We start from the raw sequence: 26709 nt of genomic DNA, 5'->3' as shown, positions 1-26709 counted from the left end.
ATGTACGTAATGAGGTGGACAAAATACTCAGAACACTTTTCCTCCTTATGTTGTCATGCAGGATAAACTGTAGTTGAAACCCACCCGAACATGATTTCCCTCCACAGAGACAGACGTCACCTTTTGGTCCGACGCCTGAAAGCAGAGTCGTAACTGCTGCAGCTTCATCTCACCTGCAGCCAGCAGCTACCAGTGAACCTCAGGTCAGAAACATCATGTTTAAAGACATTAAATAGAGCAGAGAGGGCCTCGTCATTCTAGTCATGCATTACTTTCTTTTTTATTGATTGATTTTTATAACTGTAGAACTGATAGTGCTTTACAACTAGTTGATTGACAAGCTGATAATAATAAGACAGAACCAGTGGCAACATAAAGAAAAGGAATAAAAAAACAAAGTACTAATTAAAAGACACAAATTGACACCAATGCATGCAAGAGAAAATAAGAGAAAATGGAAATAAAATAATTAAATAAATATGTAGAATAAGAGAGAAAGAGGTTTATCAAAAGAGTTAAAACTAGCTTAAATAGATTAAAAAAGGCAAAAGAAAAGTAAAATAAAAGATTACGTTTAATAAAAGCTGGACTTAAACTAGATAAAAAAAGAGGTTAAGAGACAAAACAAAAACAAATGAAATAAGATAAGAAGATAGAACTTATAGAATGAGAGTTACGTTACATTATGTTACATTACATTATATGTTGTTTTGTTAAGTTACATTATGTTATATTACGCTACAGTACGTTACATAACCTTACGTTACATTACGCTACGTTACATTACGCTACGTTACATTGCCTTACATAACCTTACGCTATATGTTATGTTTTATTAGGTTACGTTACATGATATGTTTTGTTACGTTACGTTACATTACGTTATATGTTATGGTTTGTTACGTTACGTTATATGTTATGGTTCGTTACGTTACGTTATATGTTATGTTTTGTTATGGTATGTTATGTCTACTCCTGTTTTATCGCCTGTTGTTTGTCTTGCTTTGACCAATTAAAACAGATACAAAATATTTATACTATGAATGAATGAATGGATGGTTTATTTCAGTCATACATTATAAGAAGCACAACTTAATAATTTGTGTGGGCAGCTACCATTGAGGACACTGACGTCATGTCCTCGGTATTTTTTTCTTTTCCACCCACTTTTACCATGTCAAAAATCAAGTACATCAGTCTATCCACTCAGCGCTGTTTTCAGTATTGAATCCGTTCCGCTTGTTTATTGAGAGAAAACCCGAATCAATGAAACTCCGCTCCACGTTTTCACTGATACCGGCTCACGCGCACACGCTGCGCTGCTGACGCTCGGCTGGCGCACGCACACACCGGGAAGCTTAAGGTGGGTTAAACACTGTCGCAACAACATGTTCAGGACATTATTAACTTACTGAAACTAGATGTTGTTTATGTTTCTGTCTCTACACAAACTGCTGAGTTAGCAAAAAAAAAAAAAAAAGCGCTAATGCTAATGCTACGTTAGCAAATAGTGAAAAGATGAGGTGGTTAGTTTTTATTTGGTTGTTACTGTTGAGAAGTCTGGTCTGTTTCTGGCTGGTTTGATGTTTGCTTCTCCAGACAACATGAACATAAAGGGTTTTTTTTTTTTTTTCAAAGAAGAGTAAAGTAAGTCATAACTGGTAGTAATTAGTTAACTTCAGCTAACTACACCTGAGTCTCTTATAGACAGGAGCTGACTAATAAAAGCCTGGCTGCATCATTTTATAAACTTCCTCATAAAACTGACAAATATTTTACTTTTTGAGGAGTAATCTTTGGCCTGATGCTGATGGCTTTGGGTAAATTTCCAGTTTCACAGACTGATATTTTACAGTCAGTTGTATTTATATTCAGTATCATTTGTTCTGATTATAAACCACAGCCTGGATTAAATTCACTTTAAATTGTACATTGCACTATATTTTTAGGTTTATTTTTATTTTTACTTTTATTTTATTTCTGCACTTTTATCACACAGCCTCATCCTCAGACCTTGTTGTTCTTATTTTAGTATTTTAGTTTTTAGTATTTAGTTTTTCTTCTTATTTAGTATTTAGTATTTAATGTTTTTGTATATTGTTCTTTGATGTCTTTGTGTATTAAGCTGCTGGACCCTAAATTTCCCCAAGGGGATCAATAAAGTTTACATCTATCTATCTATCTATCTATCTATCTATCTATCTATCTATCTATCTATCTATCTATCTATCTATCTATCTATCTATCTATCCATCCATCTATCTAAACATAAAAGAATAGATACTGCTCACTAAATAATGATAACTCCACCTCCTCTCCTGACATCTAGGTGCATGACAGTGAGTTGGAGGCAGGTGAAGGATGCAAGGACAGTGCGGAGAGATCCTTTGCTGTGGTGAGTGATGAACGGGATTTGACAGTTAAGAATAATTTTCATTTCAGTTAAGGTGCCTTATATGACCAATAAAGTCAGAAGAGTATCATATTATGGGTGGGCCTAACGGGCCTGGGCCCACCCACTTGTACAACTGGCCCATCCTAAATGACTATTATTATTTCTCATAATTAAAATTAACATCTAAATTCATAATAAAGACTAAAACACCCCGTATATACTGTATATATAAAAAGGAAAGATAATATTTATTATCTTATTATTAGATAATATTATTATTAGATAATAGATCCTATTATTAGATTAAATCAATGAATGACAACATCAAATATATATGTTTAGTACTGCAGGAGTTCATTATACTTTTAAATATGCATCTTATGTCAAGACAGCTGTTAAATGTTTTACTTTTATATTCATCAACAACCTTAAAATTATGAAAGAATAGAAAGAGAGTAGTGCTTTCCCAGCTTAAAACTTATAGAATGAGAGTTGGACAACTGCTATGGACAGTCTGAGTGTGGAAAAAGTCATTTATCAGAACACGTGTGGTCATGTTTGGCTGCATATCGAGACTTTTTAGAGTAATTAAATAATTCACCGCCATGTTCTCTTTCTGCATCTCCGCTGAACAGGAAGTGACGCCACGATGCCAACCGAGCAGCTGTAAACCCGTGCGGCAGATCAAGCAGAGTAGATGCTCCAGATGTTCCTCGCTGCTGACGTCCAGATGTTCTTCGCTGATGAGGAAAAAGATGAAAGACGGGGACGTTGGAGAGAAAGCAGAGGCGTCGGGCGACCGGCAGCCGCCTCTGCTGATCCACGGCCTGAACGTGGAGCGCTACAAAACCATCTACAACTCTGTGCTGACGCCGTCGGCCCTCTCCGCTCTGGCCACAGCTGGAAAAGCTGTAATCCTTTTAAGTTTTGGATCACAAATACTACAAAACACTACTTTTCAGTCTGAGTACCTGCCTTAGATTAATAACACCAATTTATAGAAGGATTAGAAAGGTAGTCAGGCTTTAAAATATAAATATAGCAGCATTTAAAGTAAAACATTTTGGTCCACAAATAATCTGAAACACTGAAAAATGCCCATTACTGGATCATGGAGCAAAATATAATATCAATAAATTCGGCTCTTTGTTTTTGTCTGAGCAACCGTCCAAAAATATTCAGTTTACTGTCACATAAGACCAAGAAAAGCTGCAAATCCCAACATTAGAACTTAGACAATGACAAATAATTAGTCACTTAGCAAAATAGTTGCCATTTCTTTCATCTGGTAGACTGCAAATAATCATTAGTTGCAGTCAGGCGGGGAGTTATGGTCCTCTGAAATGAGACCAACGCGGAAGTAACTTAAAACTGCATTCTATCCAAAGGCCACCAGGGGGTGACCGGTTTGGTGTCAAAAGGACTTCCGTCTCTATACAAGTCAATGGAGAATTCACCAACTTCTCACTTGATTTCTAACCTCAGTAAACGTTTTCAAAATGTGTTTATGGTCTCAATCGCTAGTTTAAAGCCTTCTTCAATGCAGTATGATGTTCATTTGGGACATTTTGGCCTCCCTGATTTTATATTTGACGATAAAGCAGCGTATGCATTAGGGCGTGGCTACGTCGTGATTGACAGGTTGATTGGTTCACATGTTCAGGAGGGCGCCTCATGCTCCTCCTGATGCCCATATAAGTAGAATCTGTGTTTTTATTTTACCCAGCATGCACCTGAAATGTTCAAGATGGCGCTGCTCAGATCTGATACTATTGGCCTCCGAGCAGCAGTCCACAAACCAATGGGTGACGTCACGGATGTTACGTCCATTTCTTATATACAGTCTATGGTTGCAGTCCTATTTTTCTCTTTAGTTCTTGTTTTTAGTTCCTTTCTAGTTCCCTGTGTTGTAATTCATGTGTGTTTTTCTGCTGTCACCGTTATCGTTAAAGTCTGATGACGTTGTCTCTCGTTTGAAGGACTACGTGGCACAGACGCTGGAGGTGAAGCAGCGTCTGTGGACGACGCTGAGTCAGCCACGTCTGCAGGAGAGGGAGATGGAGGACGGACGTGTGGAGGTCACAGAGATATTGGACCTGACTTAAGTTGAGATCTGCGGGAAATATTTTTTTTTTCTTTTTCATGTAGAAATGTGTATGATAAATAAATAAATATGTTGTTAGGAGAATTAATGAAAGGACTATGAAAGGTCTATTAAGATGCATCATCTTGTTTTCAAGTAAAAATGTTTCATAAAAACATGGAGACTAACAGACAATTTAACAAATCACCTGCCAAATACATTAAAAATCTAATTTATTCATGTTTTTTTGCAATGAGACTCATATAAAAGACTGTATAAAAACAGACCTGTAAAATAAAGAAGTTGGAATAACTAAACTTTAATTATGTAATAATATAATCAGTGTTTGCTTTCCACTGTTGCAGTTTTTTTCATGTGGCTTCAGCTCAGCCTGAAACACAACGCCCACTTTGTGTCTTACAGAAGAAACATTTGCATGTTTGGTTTCAGGTGGGAGATGAGGCTTTTTCTTTCCCGAATAACATGTAAAACAATTTTCCATGTCTGTTTTGCCTCCTGACTCATAAATAAGGTTTAAAAAAAAAACTCATACAAATTTGTTCAAGTATAGTTATAATTTTATTTTTATTGCACACAAACACAAACAAAGGTACATTTGCAACTAAAATCAATTTCTATGTTACATAATAGTGTGTTAGGAACAAAAGCCAGATTAACATGATGTATGTCATTTATTTCACTCATACAGAAACATATTAACATCAAGGGAGATTGGGGTCAGCTCTATGTTCCCACAGCTCTATATTCCCACATTACTTAGACTTTTACTTTTTTTTCAAAATTAGGCCCTATGTTCCCACATTTCTAACTTTCTTTTCAAAATTAGGCCCTATGTTCCCACATTTCTAACTTTTTTTTTCAAAATTAGGCCCTATGTTCCCACAACTCTATGTTCCAACATTTCTAACTTTCTTTTCAATTTAGGCTCTATGTTCCCGCATTTCTAACTTTCTTTTCAATTTAGGCTCTATGTTCCCACATTTCTAACTTTTTTTTTTCAAAATTAGGCCCTATGTTCCCACATTTCTAACTTTCTTTTCAATTTAGGCTCTATGTTCCCACATTTCTAACTTTCTTTTCAATTTAGGCCCTATGTTCCCACATTTCTAACTTTATTTCAAAATTAAGCCCTATGTTCCCACATTTCTAACTTTCTTTTCAAAATGAGGCCCTATGTTCCCACAGCTCTATGTTCCCACAGCTCTATGTTCCCACATTTCTAACTTTCATTTCAAAATTAGGCCCTATGTTCCCACATTACTAACTTTCATTTCAAAATTAGGCCCTATGTTCCCATAGCTCTATGTTCCCACATTTCTAACTTTCTTTTCAATTTAGGCCCTATGTTCCCACATTTCTAACTTTCTTTTCAATTTAGGCCCTATGTTCCCACATTTCTAACTTTATTTCAAAATTAAGCCCTATGTTCCCACATTTCTAACTTTCTTTTCAAAATGAGGCCCTATGTTCCCACAGCTCTATGTTCCCACATTTCTAACTTTCATTTCAATTTAGGCTCTATGTTCCCACAGCTCTATGTTCCCACATTTCTAACTTTCTTTTCAAAATTAGGCTCTATGTTCCCACATTTCTAACTTTCTTTTCAAAATGAGGCCCTGTGTTCCCACATTTCTAACTTTCTTGTCAAAATGAGGCCCTATGTTCCCACATAGAGCTGTGGGAACATATTGCTGTGGGAACATAGACACGCTCCCGGGAGATTAACATGCTGTCATATTTATTGGCATATATTATCAATCTGTCAACTACAATTTTGAAATATTTGTACATTACTTAAGTTTTTCCATTTTAGGCGACTTTGGACTTCTACTCTACTACATTTACGAAGGAAATATGCTTTGGATACAGGCTACTTCTCAGATCAATATTTTACAAATCAATGTACAAAATATGTATTGTCATAGATCAGACTATGCCAAGTTACCCAAATTAGACATTTTATTTTAAAATTATGAAAATGAGTATAATAATCTTTATGTTTACTTTTGATACTTTAAGCTCATATTACTCCCAGTACTTCTGTGTTTGTAATTAAGTCTGAATCTGAATGCAGGAGTAACTTTAAGAGGATTTTTTAAATTTAAGTATTGCTACTATTATTATAGCATTACTATAATAAATAGTTTTATTGAATTTTAAAGAACTCAGTACTTTTTAAACATCTCAGGGGTCAAGTACCTCTGTGTGGTGTCTACAGCTGTGACGCAGGTTGTCAGATGTGGTCGTGGTGTGAAGACAGATTTTGGTTTCCGTACTGATACTGTGGTACCAAGACTGACAACTTCATGGTGAGAACAAGACTTAAGGAAGTTTCACATAGTCACTGCATCCTGGAAACTATACACTGTGTGTTTTTTTACATTTGTATACCGTGAGTACAAGGGTAAAACAAATATGATACACAATGCAAATTAAAGACAGTGTAAAGTGAATTCAGACATTTTCTTCTGAAGCTGAGAAAAAGGTTGATTTTTACACAACTTTCAAGCCTAATTTCATATATTTGGCGATTTTTTTTAATCATTCAAATTTGGCAGGGTGGTTAACAACGCACTTTTCTGTGGTATGTCAAACTCAGAACACATATTTAGTCTTACTTCACACAGACTTTAATGAGCTTTAAAGGTGTTGGTAGATTTGAGTCAAAGCCAAGCTAGCTGTTTCCTCCTGCCTCCAGATTGGTGCTAAGCTAGGCTAACCATTATTTATGTAGAGGTTAAATAAATCAACATATTAATCAGTGAGTAGCTATCTCCAGTTTTTATGCTAAGCTAATCACAACTCCAGCTCTGTACTGATCACACATACATGACGCTGATCTTCTCATTTCACCTTTGTGTCTATTTCAAAGTATTTAAGTAAGCAAAGCATTATACAGTATATCATAATATTATACTTCTAAGGTTCAGATAAGGTATGAACTGAATGGTTTCTACTCTGCCTGTGTTTTGGAGCTTGGTGTTTGCGTCTCTTTCCTCCAGCAGCACACCTGTCTGAAGCGGGACAGGTAGAACATCGGGCCGATGTACAGGCCGATGTTTGGGAACGCCAACAGGAACTGCAGGACGTTGCACTGCTTAGGGGTCTTGTGCTCCACATCTTTGGCCACTTCCAGCACTATGTATGGCACCAGAGCCATCAGAGGAGAATACGCCACCACCGACGGCACCATCACAGCCAAAATGTTCTTCATAGCTCGTCTCTTCAGTGGCACGTTGGTGCCTGAACTCTCGCCCGGACCGCTCCGACACAACACCCGCACGATACCCAGCAGGCACAGCAGCATGACGAGGAATAGCAGGGAGATGGTGATGGACAGGTACAGAGCGATGTTGAACACACCTAAAAAATATGTTAACAGCGCCACGGCTATGGTGAGGATCCAGGCACAAGCGCTCAAGACGATACGGTATTCCCGCCTCCCAAATCTCAGGTAGGTAACGGGGCAAGCTACCGCAATGTAACGCTCCAAACACATGAAAGTCAACAGCAACGGGCAGCCGAAGATATTCAGAGCAAAGATGGCATCTTTGACAGAGTGAGCTGTATGAGAGCCCTCGTGTAGGAGGATGTAGATTTCCAGAGGCATACCGAGGCAGAAGAGGACGTTCATGACCGAGACGTTGAGCGCCAGAACCTCAGACGCCGACATCGCCGCCTTCCTGCTCAGCAGCATCAACATCAGGGCGACGTTAGCTGGCAAGGCGCTCACCAGTATGAAGATCTTGATTCCAAACCAGCACATTTTGCCAGTTTTCAAGTGACAGTCAGTCATTGTGAAACTGCTCATAGACATATCAAAAAACCAAAAAGAGTTGTAATCACCTTCAAATGGTGCCTGGCCTCCAAAGAGAGAATCATTGCGGCTAACGTTACTCTGAGTGACGGATGATGTCACTGAAGTCGTGCTGTTGTTTCCCATCATGAGGAGCATCCTAGAGAGAAAAGGGGAGTTTCACTTATTTACTACAGAGTTTCTCCAGAGGGAACAATAATACTTTATGTACACAATTAATTAATTCTCTTGATTTACAGTTGTGTATCTTTCCGCCTTTCCCTCAGCAAATATCTTTGGTGTGACACATTCAGTCAGCCGGCAATATGAAGATGATGAACAAAACATTTATGGAGAGCTCCAGTCAGAAGCTGCACTACTTATGAACTGGATGATCCGCAATATCATCAATGATTTCACTGGGAAAGAGTTGGTTTATCCTATAGCATATCTTTAAAGTCTGTGTAAAGTGAATTCATTGATATTTTTCTAAACACATGAAAAGACTGATAACTATGTAATAATGAATTGTGGAGATAGAGTGTTAAACAGTTTTTTCACCATTTCTGTGTTGATAAGGATTTTAATATAATTTATAATATAATAATTGATTTGATTTTAAGCCTCCTGTTGTCCTCGAGTCAAGGAAGGAAGGAAGAAGGAAAGAAGGGAGGAAGAACAAAGGAGGGAAGGAAGAAGGAAGGAAAGGAGGGAAGAAGGAAGGAAAGAAAGACAAGGAGGGAGGGCGGAAGGAAGGAAGGAAGGGGGGTGGAGGAAGGAAGGGAAGAAAGAGAAGGAGGGAGGGAGGAAGGACATACGGAAGGAAAGAAGGAATGGTCAAAACAGACGGGGTCAATTTGACCTGGGAGGACGACATGAATGTTAAAGATAAAGGATTAAGTTAAGGTTTGGTTAATGTTGTGTTTAATAACTATAACTTCATGGTATGGCACAGATCTCATTCTAAATCCAACAAATGCCACTAAATTGTTTTTCGAGCAAATGTAAATGCTGCCTGGATTATCTTTTTTAAAATGTTTTTAAAGAAGTGCTACATTTATTCAGTCACAGGCAACTTCATTAGAAACACCTGTGCAATCTAGTTCAATACAATACAAAAGCTCTACTTTAAATTATACTTTCATGAAGCTTAAACATTTTCAGTTTTTGTTGACGTTGTCAGAAAGGTGATAATTCCACTTTATTTTTTATTATTGAGGTCGTAGTAAGTAATGGTGCTGTACTGGGATGAATGATAGTGACTGGTGTTCCTCATGTATGTTAATGGGGTGGACAAAATAATAGGAACAGGAACTCCATTCAATATAATGCATCCTAATACACCACCATCATCCACTATGACCCCAATAATAAACATAAAGCAGAATTATCACCTTTCTGAAAATGTATAAACTTCATAAGTGTAGAATTTATAGCGGAGCTGTTGTATTGGGTTGAATTAGATTGCAAAGGTGTACCTAATAAAAAGGGCCAGTGGCTGTATATCATACTGAAGTCAGAGGGGAGGGTATTGGGGTAAAAGATGCAGGAGACCAGAGAGTGAGGTTCATATCCTGAGTCCTGTGTGTGTGTGTTTCAGGTTGAACAACAGCAGCACTTTGGTTAAAGTTAGTAGAAGATGGTGATGTGGCTTGAATGTTAATAAGCACATCATGCCTTCACTTCACTTTTTATTGTATTAAACCAAGTCCATGATTTTTCTGCAACCTTAACCCAGTGCCTCCAGTGTCTAAACAAAACCATAAAAGTTTAATATTGCTGTAGTTTCCACTGGCAGATAGATTGGACATTTAAGTGGAGAAAAATGTGTTAAAATATTCAATACATATTTTCATTATGCTGAGAAAAAATATACTTTCTAACAAAACCTATTTAGTGTTGAAATGTAGTCGTATATGAACCTAAGTAGGAGACTATGAGATACTGTGATACCTGCTGGACTCCGTACGTTACAGTTAAAGACGTCAACACATACAGGCACAGCTGTTTTTAGCATATTTGTGGTTTAGGTAATAATATTTGAAGCCCTTATCTAAATCCCCAATTATTACTCCATCCTTAAAAAACACTGATATCATAAGTAGACGATACACACGGCCTAAAAAAATCAAACATCTTATTATTTAATGTAGTTAAACAGATAAATAAATCTATATAAATCATATAAGTCTCAATTTCTATGCAGATGACTCACAGATCTACGTCTTTGACTTCAGGTCAGTTGTTAGCTACTGTTGTTAATCTATCAATCTCCAATCTTAACATATTAAGCTGTCATGACTCATAGATTTTTATTTGTTTACACATATACAAATAATACAGTTTATAAAGATATAAGCAATATAAGATGTGATGGAGAAGTGCAAAAAATCCCTCAATACTCTCCCGTGCAAGGGTTACATTAATCAAATAAAAAACAAGAGAAAACTAAGATTATTAAAAGGAAGTTCAAAAGAGATTAAGATTACAGTAGATAACAGATTTTCATATATGCTGTACAATTGTAGGGCCGGGCAATATATTGATATTATATCGATATTGTGATATGAGACTACATATCGTCTTACTGTAGAAGTTGGATATCGTGATACGGCAGAAGTGTTGTCTTTTCCTGGTTTTACAGCATTACAGCAAAATGATGTAATTTACTGAATTTAGCAGATTGTTCTAGCTGTTCTGTTATTTGCCTTTAACCCACTTTGTCATTATATCCACATTACTAATGATTATTTATCAAAATCAAAAATCTAAAAATGTGTAAATGTTTTGTGAAAGTACCATTAGTCCATATAATATTGTTCTGATATCAATATCGAGGTATTTGGAACGTAACCATAATGAGTGGGAACTTTCTTCAGATTTTTTAAATAATTTGCATTAAATTGCATCATTCTCTCTGTATACGGCAGAAGTGTCGTCTTTTCCTCGTTTTAAAGGCTGCATTACAGCAAAATGATCTAATTTACTGAATTTACAAGACTGTTCTATTATTTGCCTTTTACCCACTTTGTCATTATATCCAAATTACTGATGATTATTTATCAAAAATCTCATTGTGCAAATACAATATTGTTGCAATATCAATATCTAGTTATTTGGTAAAAAATATTGTGATATATGATTTTATCCATATCGCCCAGCCCTAGCACGAAGAACACTAAAATTAGGATTAGTGGGATAACATTGCAGCAGCAATAGAAACAAACCTTTTTACAGCTTTCTTCAAATTTACTAGGTGCTAAATTAAAAAATTGTGATGGTAAAATAACTCCGAACCTCTATAGATTCAGTTTATAACGGTTGCATATTTAGCATTAAAATCCAGATTGTGTTGTTGATGTCTCATATAAGTAAACTTTAGACTGTGGTTCTGTTTGTTCTCTTTTGTTGATTGAGACAAATTGAGCAGAAACTTGAGCATGCACTGACCTTCAGGAGGAAGATGGATGTCTGTTCTGTGCTGTTAAGAGTCTGTCTGTTACTCCTCCTCATCCTTTACAACTAGAAAAAAAGAAGCGATGGCCTGAACCCTTCCCAGGATGAAGTTTTGCATAAAGAAGTGGTGGTCCATTTGTTTTTGTGCGGGGGTGGACTCTTTGTTTTTCTGATTGCGAAACATTATCCAGCATGCAAATGTCCCTCCGGAAAAAGCTGCACTGGTGGGTGAGCGGCTGACATTTTCTTGACATTATATTTACATTTTGTTTACCTGATGCTTTTATCCAGAGCACCTGAGGTAGAAGGGTTCAGGGTTTTTGTTTGAAGACGCTAAAGCAGAGCATTGGTCATTAATGGGTTAGACGTTGTCGTCGTGGCCTGTTTGATACACAACTACATTAAATCCCACCCAGAGCGACGTCCTTTTAACCCTCCTGTTGTCATCGAGTTAAGGAAGGAAGGGAGGAAGAAGGAGGGAAGGAAGGGAGGGAGGGTGGAAGGAAGGAAAGGAGGAAGAAGGAAGGAAACTAAGGAAGGACGGAGGAAATAAGGAAGGAAGAAAGGTAGGAGAGAGGGAGGGAGGGAGGAAGGAAGAAGGAAGGAAAGGAGGGAGGAAGGAAGTAGGGAAGGAAAGGAGGAAGGAAGTAGGGAAGAAAGGGAGGGAGAAAGGAAAAGAGGAAGGAAGGAAAGGAGGGAGGAAGAAGGGAGGAAAGGAAAGAAGCACGGAGGAAATAAGGAAGGAAAGTAGGAGGGAGGGAGAAAGGAAAGGAGGAATAAGGAAGGAAAGGAGGAAGGAAGGAAGAGGGAAGGAAAGGAGGGAGGAAGGAAGTAGGGAAGGAAGGGAGGGAGGGAGAAAGGAAAAGAGGAAGGGAGGAAGGAAGGAAAGAAGGAAGGAAATGGGGAGGAAAGAAAGAGAAGGGGGCAGGTAGGAAAGAAGGAAGGAAGGAAGGAAGGAAAGAAAGAGGGAGGAAGGAAGGACAGAAGGAAGGAAGAAGGGGGATGGAGGAAGGAAGGAAGTAGGGAAGGAAGGGAAGAAAGGGAGGGAGAAAGGAAAAGAGGAAGGAAGGAAAGGAGGGAGGAAGGAAGGAAAGGAGGAAGAAGGGAGGAAAGGAAAGAAGCACGGAGGAAATAAGGAAGGAAGGTAGGAGGGAGGGAGAAAGGAAAGGAGGAATAAGGAAGGAAAGGAGGAAGGAAGGAAGAGGGAAGGAAAGGAGGGAGGAAGGAAGTAGGGAAGGAAGGGAGGGAGGGAGAAAGGAAAAGAGGAAGGAAGGAAAGAAGGAAGGTAATGGGGAGGAAAGAAAGAGAAGGGGGCAGGGAGGAAAGAAGGAAGGAAGGAAAGAAAGAGGGAGGAAGGAAGGACAGACGGAAGGAAGAAGGGGGATGGAGGAAGGAAGGAAGAAAGGAAATAGAGGAAGGAAAGAAAGAGAGAAGGAGGGAGGAAGGACAGACGGAAGGAAGGAAGGGAGGAAAAAAGGAACAGTCAAAACAGACGGGGTCAATTTGACCCGGGAGGACGACACAAAGGTTAAAATGCTTCTGAGGTTTTAACCGTATGCTGCATTTCATCAGCTCTCACTAAGAAATCAGAGGAGGAAAAAAGGCTCAAAAACTTCCCTGATGATCATCACATTTTAAAGTTTTCTTCAGTATCAAAGTAACCCAGTGTTACGTTAGATGTCCGTACATGTATGGGAACACTGCACACAGAAAAACTGCTAATTGCTGATTCAGCAGACTTTTAATGGAGCAAAAAATGTGCCAAAATCAGCTAAAAACGTGTCTGAAAGAGAACAGCAGCACCCATCTGTAGCTGACATTACAACAGCACACTGATGAGCTTTTATGGGCTCATGCTCCTCTGATGGTTTTTTTTTCTCTCTCATTATATTGGATCTCCAGTAGATCTATAGACGGATTTCTGTATATAGGGTCAGAAGAGAATAGCTGATAGATTTTTTTTTAAAGTATTATTTTCCTTTGCCAGTCATTTTCCGCAATTTCCTCAATTTTCAAAAGCTGCTGCAAAATCAATAATTTCTGGCTGCATCTTTAAAGAAAATCAGATCAAAATTCTGGAGGCACCGACTTGTGGAGCTTTATAGTGTAGTATTTCAAAGATAGGGGTCTGGCGGCATTATTGACTTAGTTGGTGCTTATGTTGAAATTAACATTTATTAATAAAAGCTTATAAAAGAAACTCAACTAGAGTATTTCTTTATTTTATACATATATACACACACACACACACACACATATATACAGTGCATCCGGAAAATATTCACACTCCTTCACTTTCCCCACATTTTGTTATGTTACAACCTTATTTCAGAAATTCATGCAAAATCCACACTTATGTACATGTGCTATTTCAGTTTTTTATTTTTGATAAATTTGCATGAATTAAAAAAAACAAAACCTTTTTGGCTTTGTCATTATGGGGTATTGTGTGTAGATTGATGAAGGGAAAAAAAGGAATTTAATTTTCTTTCTGGATGCACTAGTATGTATATATAACCATAGACTGTATATAAAATGGACGTAACATCCGTGACGTCACCCATTGGTTTGTGGACTGCTGCTTGGAAGTGAATAGTATCGGATCTGGGCAGCGCCATCTTGAAAATTTTCCGGTGCATGATGGGAAAAATAAAAACACGGATTCTACTTATATGGGCATCAGGAGGAGCATGAGGCGCCCTCCTGAACCTGTGAACCAATCAACCTGTCAATCACGACGTAGCCACGCCCTAATGCATACCCTGCTTTATCGTCACATATAAAATCAGGGAGGCCAAAATGTCCCAAATGAACATCATACTGCATTGAAGAAGGCTTTAAACTAGCGATTGAGACCATAAACACATTTTGAAAACGTTTACTGAGGTTAGAAATCAAGTGAGAAGTTGGTGAATTCTCCATTGACTTGTATAGAGACGGAAGTCCTTTTGACACCAAAACGGTCGCCCCCTGGTGGCCTTTTGATAGAATGCAGGTTTAAGTTACTTCCGCGTTGGCATTATTTGAGAGGACCGTAACTCCCCGCCTGTATATAACTTTGAGCCCATGTTTCTCAAAATAAATTTAAATATCAATATAGTCATATGATAGGAAGTATACCGCATTGAAGGAAGTGAAGTATGACTCTTTGTTGATAGTTGACCTGCAAAGAAAAGTATCACAAATGTCATAATCAATCATTTGTAGCTGCAGTAATCATTAAAGCATCAAAGTGAAACCAGGGAGGAACTGATATGGAGCTTTATAGTGTAGTATTTTAAAGATAAGGGTCTGGGGGTAAAGGTGGGGGGGCGAAGGGGGGGGCTTTTATTGCCCCAGGGCCCCTTAATCAGTAAGTCCGCCCCTGCATTACTTTTTACGCTATGTGAACAGTTTCCTTTTCTATCCAGGAAGCAGAGCTCATAATGCAGCCACATTCAACCAATGGTCTGCAGATCAAACAGTTGGTGCAGATTTAATTCTGGTATTTTTTTTTGACTCACTTCCGCGAGCGAGTTCAGGAAACAGCTGCAGCGACTCATTCAAGGTAAGTCCGACCTGAAAATGAACGTTTAACACTCTGGAAATGATTTTAATGGTGCTGCTGAGCTGTTAGTTATCGGACTGCAGAAGTTACATTCAGTTTTATTGACGCAGAGTAAAGTGAAAGTAAGTTCAGCATCTCAGCAGTGGAGCCTCCGTGTTTTTATTGTATAACCAAAGTAGGTCACACAAGTATTTCCTTATCGCTAAACGCAACTGAAGTAGAAGTACAAATACAGCAATGTAAAAATACTGCAATACAAGTAAAAGTCCTGCATGAAAAATACTACTACAGTAAAAGTACTGCAGTATTATGAGCGATGTAGTATGCAGTATTACAGTAAAAGTACTGCAGTATTATGAGCGATGTAGTATGCAGTATTACAGTAAAAGTACTGCAGTATTATGAGCGATGTAGTATGTAGTATTACAGTAAAAGTACTGCAGTATTACAGTAAAAGTACTGCAGTATTATGAGCGATGTAGTATGCAGTATTACAGTAAAAGTACTGCAGTATTACAGTAAAAGTACTGCAGTATTATGAGCGATGTAGTATGCAGTATTACAGTAAAAGTACTGCAGTATTACAGTAAAAGTACTGCAGTATTATGAGCGATGTAGTATGCAGTATTACAGTAAAAGTACTGCAGTATTATGAGCGATGTAGTATGCAGTATTATTGTAAAAGTACTGCAGTATTATGAGTGATGTAGTATGCAGTATTATTGTAAAAGTACTGCAGTATTATGAGCGATGTAGTATGCAGTATTACAGTAAAAGTACTGCAGTATTACAGTAAAAGTACTGCAGTATTATGAGCGATGTAGTATGCAGTATTACAGTAAAAGTACTGCAGTATTACAGTAAAAGTACTGCAGTATTATGAGCGATGTAGTATGCAGTATTATTGTAAAAGTACTGCAGTATTATGAGCAATGTAGTATGCAGTATTACAGTAAAAGTACTGCAGTATTACAGTAAAAGTACTGCAGTATTATGAGCGATGTAGTATGCAGTATTACAGTAAAAGTACTGCAGTATTATGAGTGATGTAGTATGCAGTATTACAGTAAAAGTACTGCAGTATTATAGTGATGTAGTATGCAGTATTACAGTAAAAGTACTGCAGTATTATAGTGATGTAGTATGCAGTATTACAGTAAAAGTACTGCAGTATTATAGTGATGTAGTATGCAGTATTACAGTAAAAGTACTGCAGTATTATGAGTGATGTAGTATGCAGTATTACAGTAAAAGTACTGCAGTATTATAGTGATGTAGTATGCAGTATTACAGTAAAAGTACTGCAGTATTATGAGTGATGTAGTATGCAGTATTACAGTAAAGTAGTGGTTTGGTCCTCTGACTGATATATTATTATTATGACATCATTAGATTATTAATAGTGAAGCATCAGTGTTAGAGCAGCATGTTACTGTTGTAGCTGCTGGAGGTGGAGCTAGTTTACACTACTTTATATACAGTTAGCTAGTTTAGTCCAGTGGTTCCCAACCTAGGGGTGGGGCCCCTCCAAAGGGTCAGCAGATAAATGTGAGGGGTGGTGAGATGATTAATGGGAGAGGAAAGAAGAAAAAACTAAGTTCTGATACACAAATGTGTTTTTTCAGTTTTTGGGACTTTTTCTCTAATCTTTGATTTTTGCTGAAATATTGGATCATTTGAACATTTATTGAAATGAAAGCATGTGAGAAGTTTAGAGAGAAAAATCACTATTTGGTGGAGCTGTTAACAACTCATAGACATCTGAAATGTGATCCGACTACACACTGCTTTTTGTAAGACGTCAAAAGACAAAAAGGTTTAAAAGCTTGTTATATTATTCATTGTATTATTCTTTCTCTGTAAGTTACAGTTAAAGTATTTTGTGTTTATTATGCTCGTTACTTGTGTTAGTATTTTATAGTTGCATTACAGTTTTTTCCAATTGCTAAAACACAATTTTGCAAACTAGTCTGGTTTTATCACAACACTTCACACAATTCACAGAACCGCGCACCCAAACTGCAAAATACCTCATATATCCTGCAAAATGAACCACTGCAACCAAAACTACATATATAGCATTATCAATATCAAACTTTTGCACCAACTGGCACACACTTCATTCATATTACCAGATGTTTGTCTAACCCACTACACACTGTTGGACATAATGAAAAAGCACTCTCATCTTTAGTATGCTTTGCCTTAATACTAAAATAGTTCAAAGTGTAGAAAATTCTTCAGATTGTTGCACAGAAATATTTGCAGATACCAGATCACCAAAAAAGTCAGTGCAACATATATATATATATATATTTACATTGGAGTGAACAACAATATGCTCACAAAAAAAACAGTAAACTGAAAAAGAAAATGTGCAGATAAAATATATAGAAAAAAAAAAGAGGCAAGAAAAATAATTAGGCAGCATCTTGCCGCACAGCTAAGTCTGGCCACAACGACTCGTCCATCACTCTTCCTCCCCCTATCATTCTCACTCTTCCTCTTCCTCTCTCTGCAACGTTTTCCATTGTTGTTGTAAAAGAAAAGGTGAGCACCTTTTCTTTTACAACAACAATGGAAAACGTGGTCTGTGGTCTTTTCATAGTGCTTACTTCCTGATTGAAGTGGTAACAATTAAGCATTTAGGTGTTTGGCTAGGTGGCTCATACTATATATTGGCCAATTAGCTCATGTAGTGTAATTTTGAATGGCAAACATGTGACTTTATGTCAGATTGTTGTGTCTTATGCAGAGAACCGTGTTCAGTGCATTTACAAAGTGTCATTTTGAAATGCAAAATGTGTTTAGACTTTTGGAGACTTGAGAAGAGGTTTTGCTCTCTGTGTGTTTAAATAATTGTGCTGTGCATGTCATTTTAGTGTGTTAGCAATTGAAAAAAAAACAGTCATTATTGGTAACGAGCGCCTCCTAGTGTTGTAATATAGAAGTCAGATGTAAAAAGCTCATCAATCAGAGGTTATTAACCTTTGTGTCGTCCTCCCGGGTCAAATTGACCGTGTCTGTTTTGACTGTTCCTTCTTTCCTCCCTTCCTTCCGTCTGTCCTTTCTTCCTTCTGTCCTTCCTTCCTTTCTTCTTTCCTTCCTTCCTCCCTTCCTTCTTTCCTCCCTCCCTCCTCTCTTTCTTTCCTCCCCCCTTTCTTTCCTTCCTTCCTCCATTCCTTTCTCCCTCCCTCCCTCCCTCCTTCCTTCTTTACTCTGTCCGTCCTTCCTTCCTCCCTTCCTTCTTTCCTTTCCTCCCTTCCTTCCTTCCTTTCCTCCCTCCCTCCTTTCCTTCCTTCTTCCTCCCTTTCATCCTTCCTTCTTCCTCCCTTCCTTCCTTGACTCGAGGACACCAGGAGGGTTAAAGCAAATTAAAATCATAAAATTGACATTATAATGCAATATATCACAAGATATAGTAGCTTTAGTGTTACAGTCACTGCAGTCATCTCTGTCTTTTAGTTTTAATTGTTTAACTTTTGAGTAAAATAAGTTTCATGGTGTCATTTCTGTTGTTTCCAGCTGTTGAAAATGGCGAGCACATCGGCTTCGGACGACATGGAGGGGAACGAGTTGCTGCTGCTGCTCGATGAATACTGCTGCATGAGGTCAGAGCAGAGGTCCGACTGGGGAAAGATCATCACCTGCAGCAGTCGCAGCATGGGTGCACCAAAACAACAAGGAGGACAGAAGTCCGACTGGAAAAGGATCTTCACCTGCAGCAGTCGCAGCATGGGTTTACCAAAACAACAAGGAGGACGGAAGTCAGACTGGGGAAGGATTGAGTTCGACAGCGCTTGTCACATGGGCATAGAAACAGATAAAGTAGTATTCCAGTCAGCAGGTGGGACAGGTAAGCAGCATTTCTTCCACAGACTTTGACTGATTTTCATTCTTTAGTTGAGTTTTTCCACATTGATCATTTCCTATCAAATGCTTTTTATTCTCAGATAAATCTTCAGACACGACTCGGACGGAAGTGGCAGGCCGGCTCGTGGAGATCGCTGACTCAGCGCCGATCCCCGACATGCATGTTGAAGACCAAGACGGTGAGTGTCTGTCGAACTTGGTGATCAACTGATAGTCGTACATGCAAATTAGTTTTAAATAATGGTTATAATGATCTGATTGCTGGCTGCAGGTCCTTTAACCATCACATACAGTATCAGCATCAAATTTTACGTCATTTTTACATTTGAGAGCTGTAAAAACACCATATGCATGTTTCTTATAGCTGGAATTTGCCTAATGTGACCCACAGTTTACAAAAATGGAAATAAAATGCATTTTTTAAAAATGTTTGTGCAGCTGATACACATTTTTATATATGCAAATGTACAAGTTTGACCTGTTTTTATTTAAAAAGTTCAAGAATCAGTGTTTAAACATGTTGTATTCATCATATTCTATAAAATGTTGAATTGGTGTAAAGACTAATTATGAGTCAGAATATAAACAGTATGTAAAGAGTTAATTTTATACTAATTTCCTGGATTCATTTTCAGCTATTTAACAGTTAATTGTGAGGCCTTATTTTACAGAGAGAAGGTGCAAGTTGGTACAGATGATTTTGTGTGTTTGTGTGTCAAACCACAGACTAACAAATCAGGTTGTGTGAAATGAGGTCATTTCCTGTTTCCTGCTGTAACAGTCACACCGCAGCTACTTTTAGTAAATTAGTGCAAAAAAACAAATATGTTGATTTATCGTTCGACACACAAAACTGAACACTGAAAACGGAGTTTCTGTCAAAAAAAGTCTTTTTATTAAGATTTTTATGAACAACTTAGGCCTTGGCAATATCTCAATATTATATCGATATCGTGATATGAGACTAGATACATTCTTAGAAGTTGGATATCGTAATATCGTGATATAGCAGAAATGTCTTTTCCTGGTTTTAAAGGCGGCATGACAGTAAAATTATGTAATTTTCTGAACTTAGCAGATTGTTCTATTATTTGCCTTTTACCCACTTTGTCATTATATTATCAAAACATGTGTAAAATGTGTAGATAAAGTTATCTAATAAAATAAAATACTACATACAGTAGAACAATTTCTGTGTAAATAAATCTGCAGTATGTTAATGTGCATTATGCAGAAGTTCCTGAGGTTTATATACATGTGTGCAATGTTCCTGAGATTAACACTCCTGTCGTCCTCGAGTCAAGGAAGGAAGGGAGGAACAATGAAGGAAAGGAGGGAGGAAGGAAGGCAGGGAGGAAGAAGGAAGGAAGGGAGGAAGAAGGAAAGGAGGGAGGGAGGAAAGAAGGAAGGGAGGAAAGGAGGAAGGAAGGAAGGACGGAGGAAAGAAGGAAGGAAGGAAGGTAGGAGGGAGGGAGAAAGGAAAAGAGGAAGGGAGGAAGGTGGGGGGAGGAAAGAAAGAGAGAAGGAGGGAGGGAGGAGGGAAGGAAAGAAGGAAGAAAGGGGGATGGAAGAAGGAAAGAAGGAAGGGAGGAAAGAGAGAGGAAGGGAAGAAAGAGAAGGAGGGAGGGAGGAAGGACAGACGGAAGGAAGGAAGGAAAGAAGGAATAGTCAAAACAAACGGGGTCAATTTGACTATTTATTAGTAAAGATCAATAAAGGAAAAAATGCAGGTATTATTAATATTAATGATACAACATCTGATCTCTAGTTAACGTGCACGCTGCAGTGGGAACATGCATCATGAATGTGATTAAAATGTCATTGAACCTGAACTCTGGTTTTAACAGTATCTGCTCATGTGAGTCAGCTTTTAATCAGTTTTCTTGTTTTTTCTGCAGAAATCGTTCAGAGACTGGTGACGTTGCTGAAATCATCTGGAGATAACATCAATGACAAGGTGTGACAAGTTCAGCATATTGTTAAAGATTTGTCAATGCAGCCCTGAGAGCCACGAGAAAGATTTTAATTTACTTATTATTCAATAATCGTGTCATTTATTACTTTTTTTAAAGCTAAATGATAAATTCTCTTGTTTCAGCTTCTTAAATGTTAATATATTCTAGTTTCTTTAGTCTTCTATGACAGTAAACTGATTATTTTGGGGGTTTTGGGCATTTTCTGACATTTTATTGAACAAAAATCAACATTTCAAGATTCAAGATTTCTTCATTATTGTCATTTGTTTATTATGCACTTCCATATGGAGCTAAATCAAAGCCTTATGTTTTCTTCATTTGATAAAGAGATTTGAAAGTGAAAGTCCCAAGTTTTGATATTGAAATTTCAAAAATTAAAAGATTGTATTTAAAAAAAACAAAAAAAAATATTATTTAATTTTGAATAAATGATTTATTTTCATGCAAATCTTTTTATTTTTACAGTTTCAAATCTTCCAAATCCGAAAAAAATAAGATTTGAAACTGTAAAAATATCCATTAAGACACAAAACCCTCATTTAAATACTGCTGTCTGCACCTGTTGCACCTGTTTTCATTTACACAGTTATTCTTAGTAGATCACATGCAAAACGCACAATAACTAAACATGCAATCTATTGCACTGTGCACGCAATTTAATACCCACTATTTGGGATCTTAGTAAATCAGGCCCTTAGAATATAACATCATATTTCCTTTCTGTCGTGTCAGATCAAGCAGACCCCGTTCCTCCAGCAGCAGCTCAGCTCCATGAGCTACGACACGTTTGCCAAGTTGACCTCCAGCGTGCAGAGCCTGGTCAGACCGGAGGGCCGGGCGGCGGCAACGACGGCGGCAGCATCTGATAGGAGGATCCAGCAGCAGAAGATCGCCTTGGCCTTCGAGGTGACCAGCACGCTGTCGGCCATGGAGATCATCCCAAGGAGGAGAGTGCTGAGCTTTGCAGACCAATACATCCAACAGCACCACCAGGCCTGGCTGCAGCAGCACGGAGGCTGGGTGAGCACACGGTTAAAAGAGAGGAAGCTGACGTCTGTTTTTAATATTTCGTACTCCAGTATATACCCACAAATACAATAAATGCACATATTTGTACAGTATATGGGTCGGTGACAAATAAGGGTTTGCAAGATGAGGCAGGTAGAGTAAGAATAAGACGGTGTTTATATTCCAGTCCAAGGTTCAGTACACAGTTAAGCAATCAGTTAAGACCATAGACTGTATATAAGAAATGGACGTAACATCTGTGACGTCACCCATTGGTTTGTGGACTGCTGCTTGGAAGCCAAAATTTTCGGATCTGGGCAGCACCATCTTGAACATTTCCGGTAAAGTTCTACTTATATGGGCATCAGGAGGGGTATGAGGCGCCCTCCTGAACCTGTGAACCAATCAACCTGTCAATCACGACGTAGCCACGCCCTAATGCATACCCTGCTTTATCGTCACATATAAAATCAGGGAGGCCAAAATGTCCCAAATGAACATCATACTGCATTGAAGAAGGCTTTAAACTAGCGATTGAGACCATAAACACATTTTGAAAACGTTTACTGAGGTTAGAAATCAAGTGAGAAGTTGGTGAATTCTCCATTGACTTGTATAGAGACGGAAGTCCTTTTGACAACAAAACGGTCGCCCCCTGGTGGCCTTTTGATAGAATGCAGTTTTAAGTTACTTCCGCATTGGCATCATTTCAGAGGACCGTAACTCCCCGCCTGGTCACGACAAAAAAAGGAGGTAGAGGTAGAGTCAGAAACTACAGGGACTTACAAACACTAGGAGAAGGAACAGGGAGACAAGAAGTACTACAATAAACTGGAAACACTTAGCCTGGTTAAACCCATGCTCTCATTCCAGCGAGATTCTACTTCGCCCTGAAAGTTAGCATGGCCACTAAAGACAAAATCGTCACCTGAGATAGGGAACCAATCACAGAACGGGGAGGCGGGCTCAAGACGATGAGCGATTCTGTTTACATCCAGCATGGCGGCCACAGAGCTGCAGCAACCCAAAGCAGCAGTAGATTGTGTGCTAAATAAATTAGAAGGCAAGTTCACTTAGAAGATAGAACAAAAACTTGCGCTACACATTCATTCATAAACAGGAAGTGTTTGCGCTGCTCCCTACAGGCTCTGAATACGTCATCGTCTATCGTTGATATGATTGGCTGAAAGTTTGTCCAATAACGTACAGAAGCATTTGATCGACATTCGTTGATCCCGCCTCAAATACGAGGAAATGAACGGCTCCTCGCCAGACCCTACCTCAATCTCATGTGAGATTAAGACGCGGTCTGGTGTTAGCCAGACTAAGCCAGGCTAGTCAACACTAGGAAGGACAGAAAGGGGGTATATGCATAAGGGTCAGTGACAGATATGGGTTGGCAAGATGAGCAATTCAAAAATATGTTAGAAAGTTGTCTTAAAAGCATCATCAGGTTTGTTAAAATGTACATTTAGTATTTTTGTTGGTTTTATATCATCTGAAATGACATTTGCACCATATTTTTTAACCAAGAGTAAGACTGAATGCTCCTGAAAATGTCAAATGGTGTAACCACAAAATAATTATAACACTTGATGAGGATGAGGATGTTTATCAGGATGTTTCTGAGCATGCTCTGTTCTCTGTTCTCCGTCCCATACAGACGGAAGCGTTTGAAAACGTCGACTGAGCTGAACAGATCTGCGACTGAGAGGAAGAAAACCTGCGAGGACACGAAGATCACGATGCTGTGAACGTCTGTAACATTTCATTTAGTTTTTACCTTTTCAATCAGATGATCTATTATTTTTTTACACAGATTTTGTAACGACTGAGGATGAATAAGGATTTTGTATTCTTTGTTTTGTCTGATACTTAACTCATCATAAATCTTTATCCCTAGTCAGCTGGCTGGACTTAAATCTCTGTCATTTATATTGAAGTCACCTAAAACACTTGTGACTCAGGGTGCATACTAATGACTTAATTTGTTTTAAATGTAATTTATTGCACATACCAAAAAAAACATAATAGAAGAAAAAAACAATAATAATATATGCAGAATGTTTGAGATTAGGGAAAGAAAACAATAACTAACAAGAGAGAAATCTGTCAGGAGGAGCCAATAAAACCCATCAGGGCTCGTTGGGCGGCCTTCCTATAGTGAGACGTATAACATGAGAAGTTAAGAGTAAAGAAATAAAGACAAAAACATAAAAAAACTAAGTAATAAAAAAGGTGACAAATAAGTTAACAGATGCATTTGAATATGATCAGATGTATTTGATCAATCAGAACAGAGTGGGTTCATCAGGAGGGGGGGGGGGTGTCTTAAAGAGACAGGAGCTAAAACGGCCTGTTAATAGTCAGAGGCTGAACTGAGGGGGCTGCAGAAAGGGTCAGTATAAGATAAATAAGGAGGATTTAACTGTGAATCATGCAAAGATATTCCATTAGAGCCCCAAAATATAAATATAGAGCTGAAAATGAGCATAATATATCCTCTTAAATGGTTTAAAATAAGGGGGAAATAAGGGTACTTGCTCCTTACCAACCCTTAATGGTTATCATTTGAAGGATCTCTTGTTTGTATTATATATGTTAGGAGTCCATTGTTCTCATTTCAGTGTGATAGTAATGTGACTGTGACACGGTGCTATAAGGAATCCTCTGAGGCTGAGCTTGACTCTATCTATAAGGGTTGTTTGGTGACTTCTGAGTTTAACTGGAGACATTATTGCCTCAAACTTACTACCTTTTATAAACTGTGAGGATCATGAGGAACCTACAGTGCTGTGAAAAAGCATTTTTGCCCCCTACCGAATTTCTTTCTGTTTTTGCTTTTTTTTGTCACACTTACATGTTTCAGAGGTTTTTGCCCCCAGTCTCTTTCTTAATGTAGAATCATGAACACTGACCTTAACTGAGGCAAGTGAGGCCTGCAGTTCTTTAGATGTTGTTCTGGGTTCTTTTGTGACCTCCTGGATGAGTTGTCGATGCGCTCTTGGAGTAATTTCGGTAGGCCGCTCACTCCTGGGAAGGTTCTCCACTGTTCCATGTTTTCTCCATTTGTGGATAATGGCTCTCACAGTGGTTCGCTGGAGTCCCAAAACCTTAGAAATGGCTTTTTAACCCTTTCCAGACTAATAAATGTCAATTACTTTGTTTCTATTTCTCATCTGTTCTTGGATTTCTTTAGATCGCAGCATGATGTGTGGCTTTTTCAGATCTTTCAGCCTACTTCATGTTGTCAGACAGGTTCTGTTTAAGTGATTTCTTGATTGTACAGGTCTGGCAGTAATCAGGCCTGGGTGTGGCTAGTGAAATTGAACTCAGCTTTCCAAAAAAATGTGGTTAACCACAGTTAATTCATGATTTGATAAGGGGGGGGGGGGGGGGGTAATTACTTTTTCACATAGGGCCATACTTCCACAGATTAGAAAATGAAATATTGTTAAAAAAAACAGCAACAAAAAATAGCAATCTAAAAAGAAGGGGCTTTGATAAAAGTCATGATTTAAAATAGTCATAATTAAAAGGATAGGAAATGTGAGAGTGCCCGTTATCTATAAAGTTCCTCTTTAACCTTTGTGTCGTCCTCCCGGGTCAAATTGACCCCCTCTGTTTTGACTGTTCCTTCTTTCCTCCCTTCCTTCCTTCCGTGTGTCCTTCCTCCCTCCCTCCTTCTCTCTTTCTTTCCTTCCTCTCTTTCCTCCCTTTCTTCCTTCCTTCCTTCACTCCTTCCTTCCTTCCTTCCCTTCTTACCTCCCTCCTTCTCTCTTTCTTTCTTCCCACTACCTTCTTCCCTCCCCTACATATGGAGCTTGATTTGGATCATTTTTTTCCCTTGATAAATGAAATCATCATTTAAAAACTGCATTTTGTATTTACCTGGGTTATTTGTGTCTGATATTAGAATGTGTTTGATAATCTGGAACATTTAAGTGTGCCAAATGTGCAAAAAAAATTGGTAATCCGTAAGAGGGCAAATAGTTTTTCACAGCACTGTATATGATCTACATTTACCCATTAAGACTGTGAGATCAGACCTGTTTGTAATAAGGTGTCACAGTTTGTGTAAGTGTCCATTTTTTCAGATGGTACAAAGCTGCCCGGTGTAGATAAAGGGTCAACTAAACGGTATGCTCTTTCTCTCTTAAAAGGAAAGAAAATATTTTTGTTTTGTATTTTTGTATTTGGACATTTGCATAATTGTGTAATGGATTAAAGAGTGTCTACAACTGCTTCAATGAGTAACCATGGTTAATGCTTTATATATCTCCTGTGTCTTCATTCCAACTTATTACACTAATTCGTGGAAATTATGCTCATTTTAATAAGATTATACCTCATTTTTGAGTTTAAAAAAAAAGCAGAAATTTAAGATCAGAGGAAAATATGTTGATGTACACTACCGGTCAAAAGTTTTAGAACACTCCAATTTTTCCAGTTTTTTTATAGAAATTCAAGCAGTTCAAGTCCAATCAATAGCTTGAAATGGTACAAAGGTAAGTGGTGAACTGCCAGAGGTTTAAAAAAAAAAAGGTAAGGTTA

General features: G+C 38.1%; 1 protein-coding gene across 1 annotated transcript; it reads left to right on the top strand.

Moving 5' to 3' along the window:
• Window positions 1-15172: 15172 nt before the first annotated feature.
• si:ch211-218c6.8 (apoptosis facilitator Bcl-2-like protein 14) lies at window positions 15173-23906 on the top strand. The gene is made up of 6 exons (XM_062420482.1): window positions 15173-15298; window positions 18824-19154; window positions 19252-19350; window positions 21070-21128; window positions 21880-22167; window positions 23819-23906. The coding sequence occupies exons 2-6, from the start codon at window positions 18833-18835 to the stop codon at window positions 23843-23845; spliced, it is 795 nt and encodes a 264-aa protein (XP_062276466.1). The 5' UTR covers window positions 15173-15298; window positions 18824-18832; the 3' UTR covers window positions 23846-23906.
• Window positions 23907-26709: the final 2803 nt, after the last annotated feature.

Source organism: Scomber scombrus, chromosome 6, assembly GCF_963691925.1.
Source record: "Scomber scombrus chromosome 6, fScoSco1.1, whole genome shotgun sequence".
Lineage (NCBI taxonomy): Eukaryota > Metazoa > Chordata > Actinopteri > Scombriformes > Scombridae > Scomber > Scomber scombrus.
The sequence above is the reverse complement of the archived record's forward strand: the minus strand, read 5'-3'. Positions and strand labels throughout refer to the sequence as shown.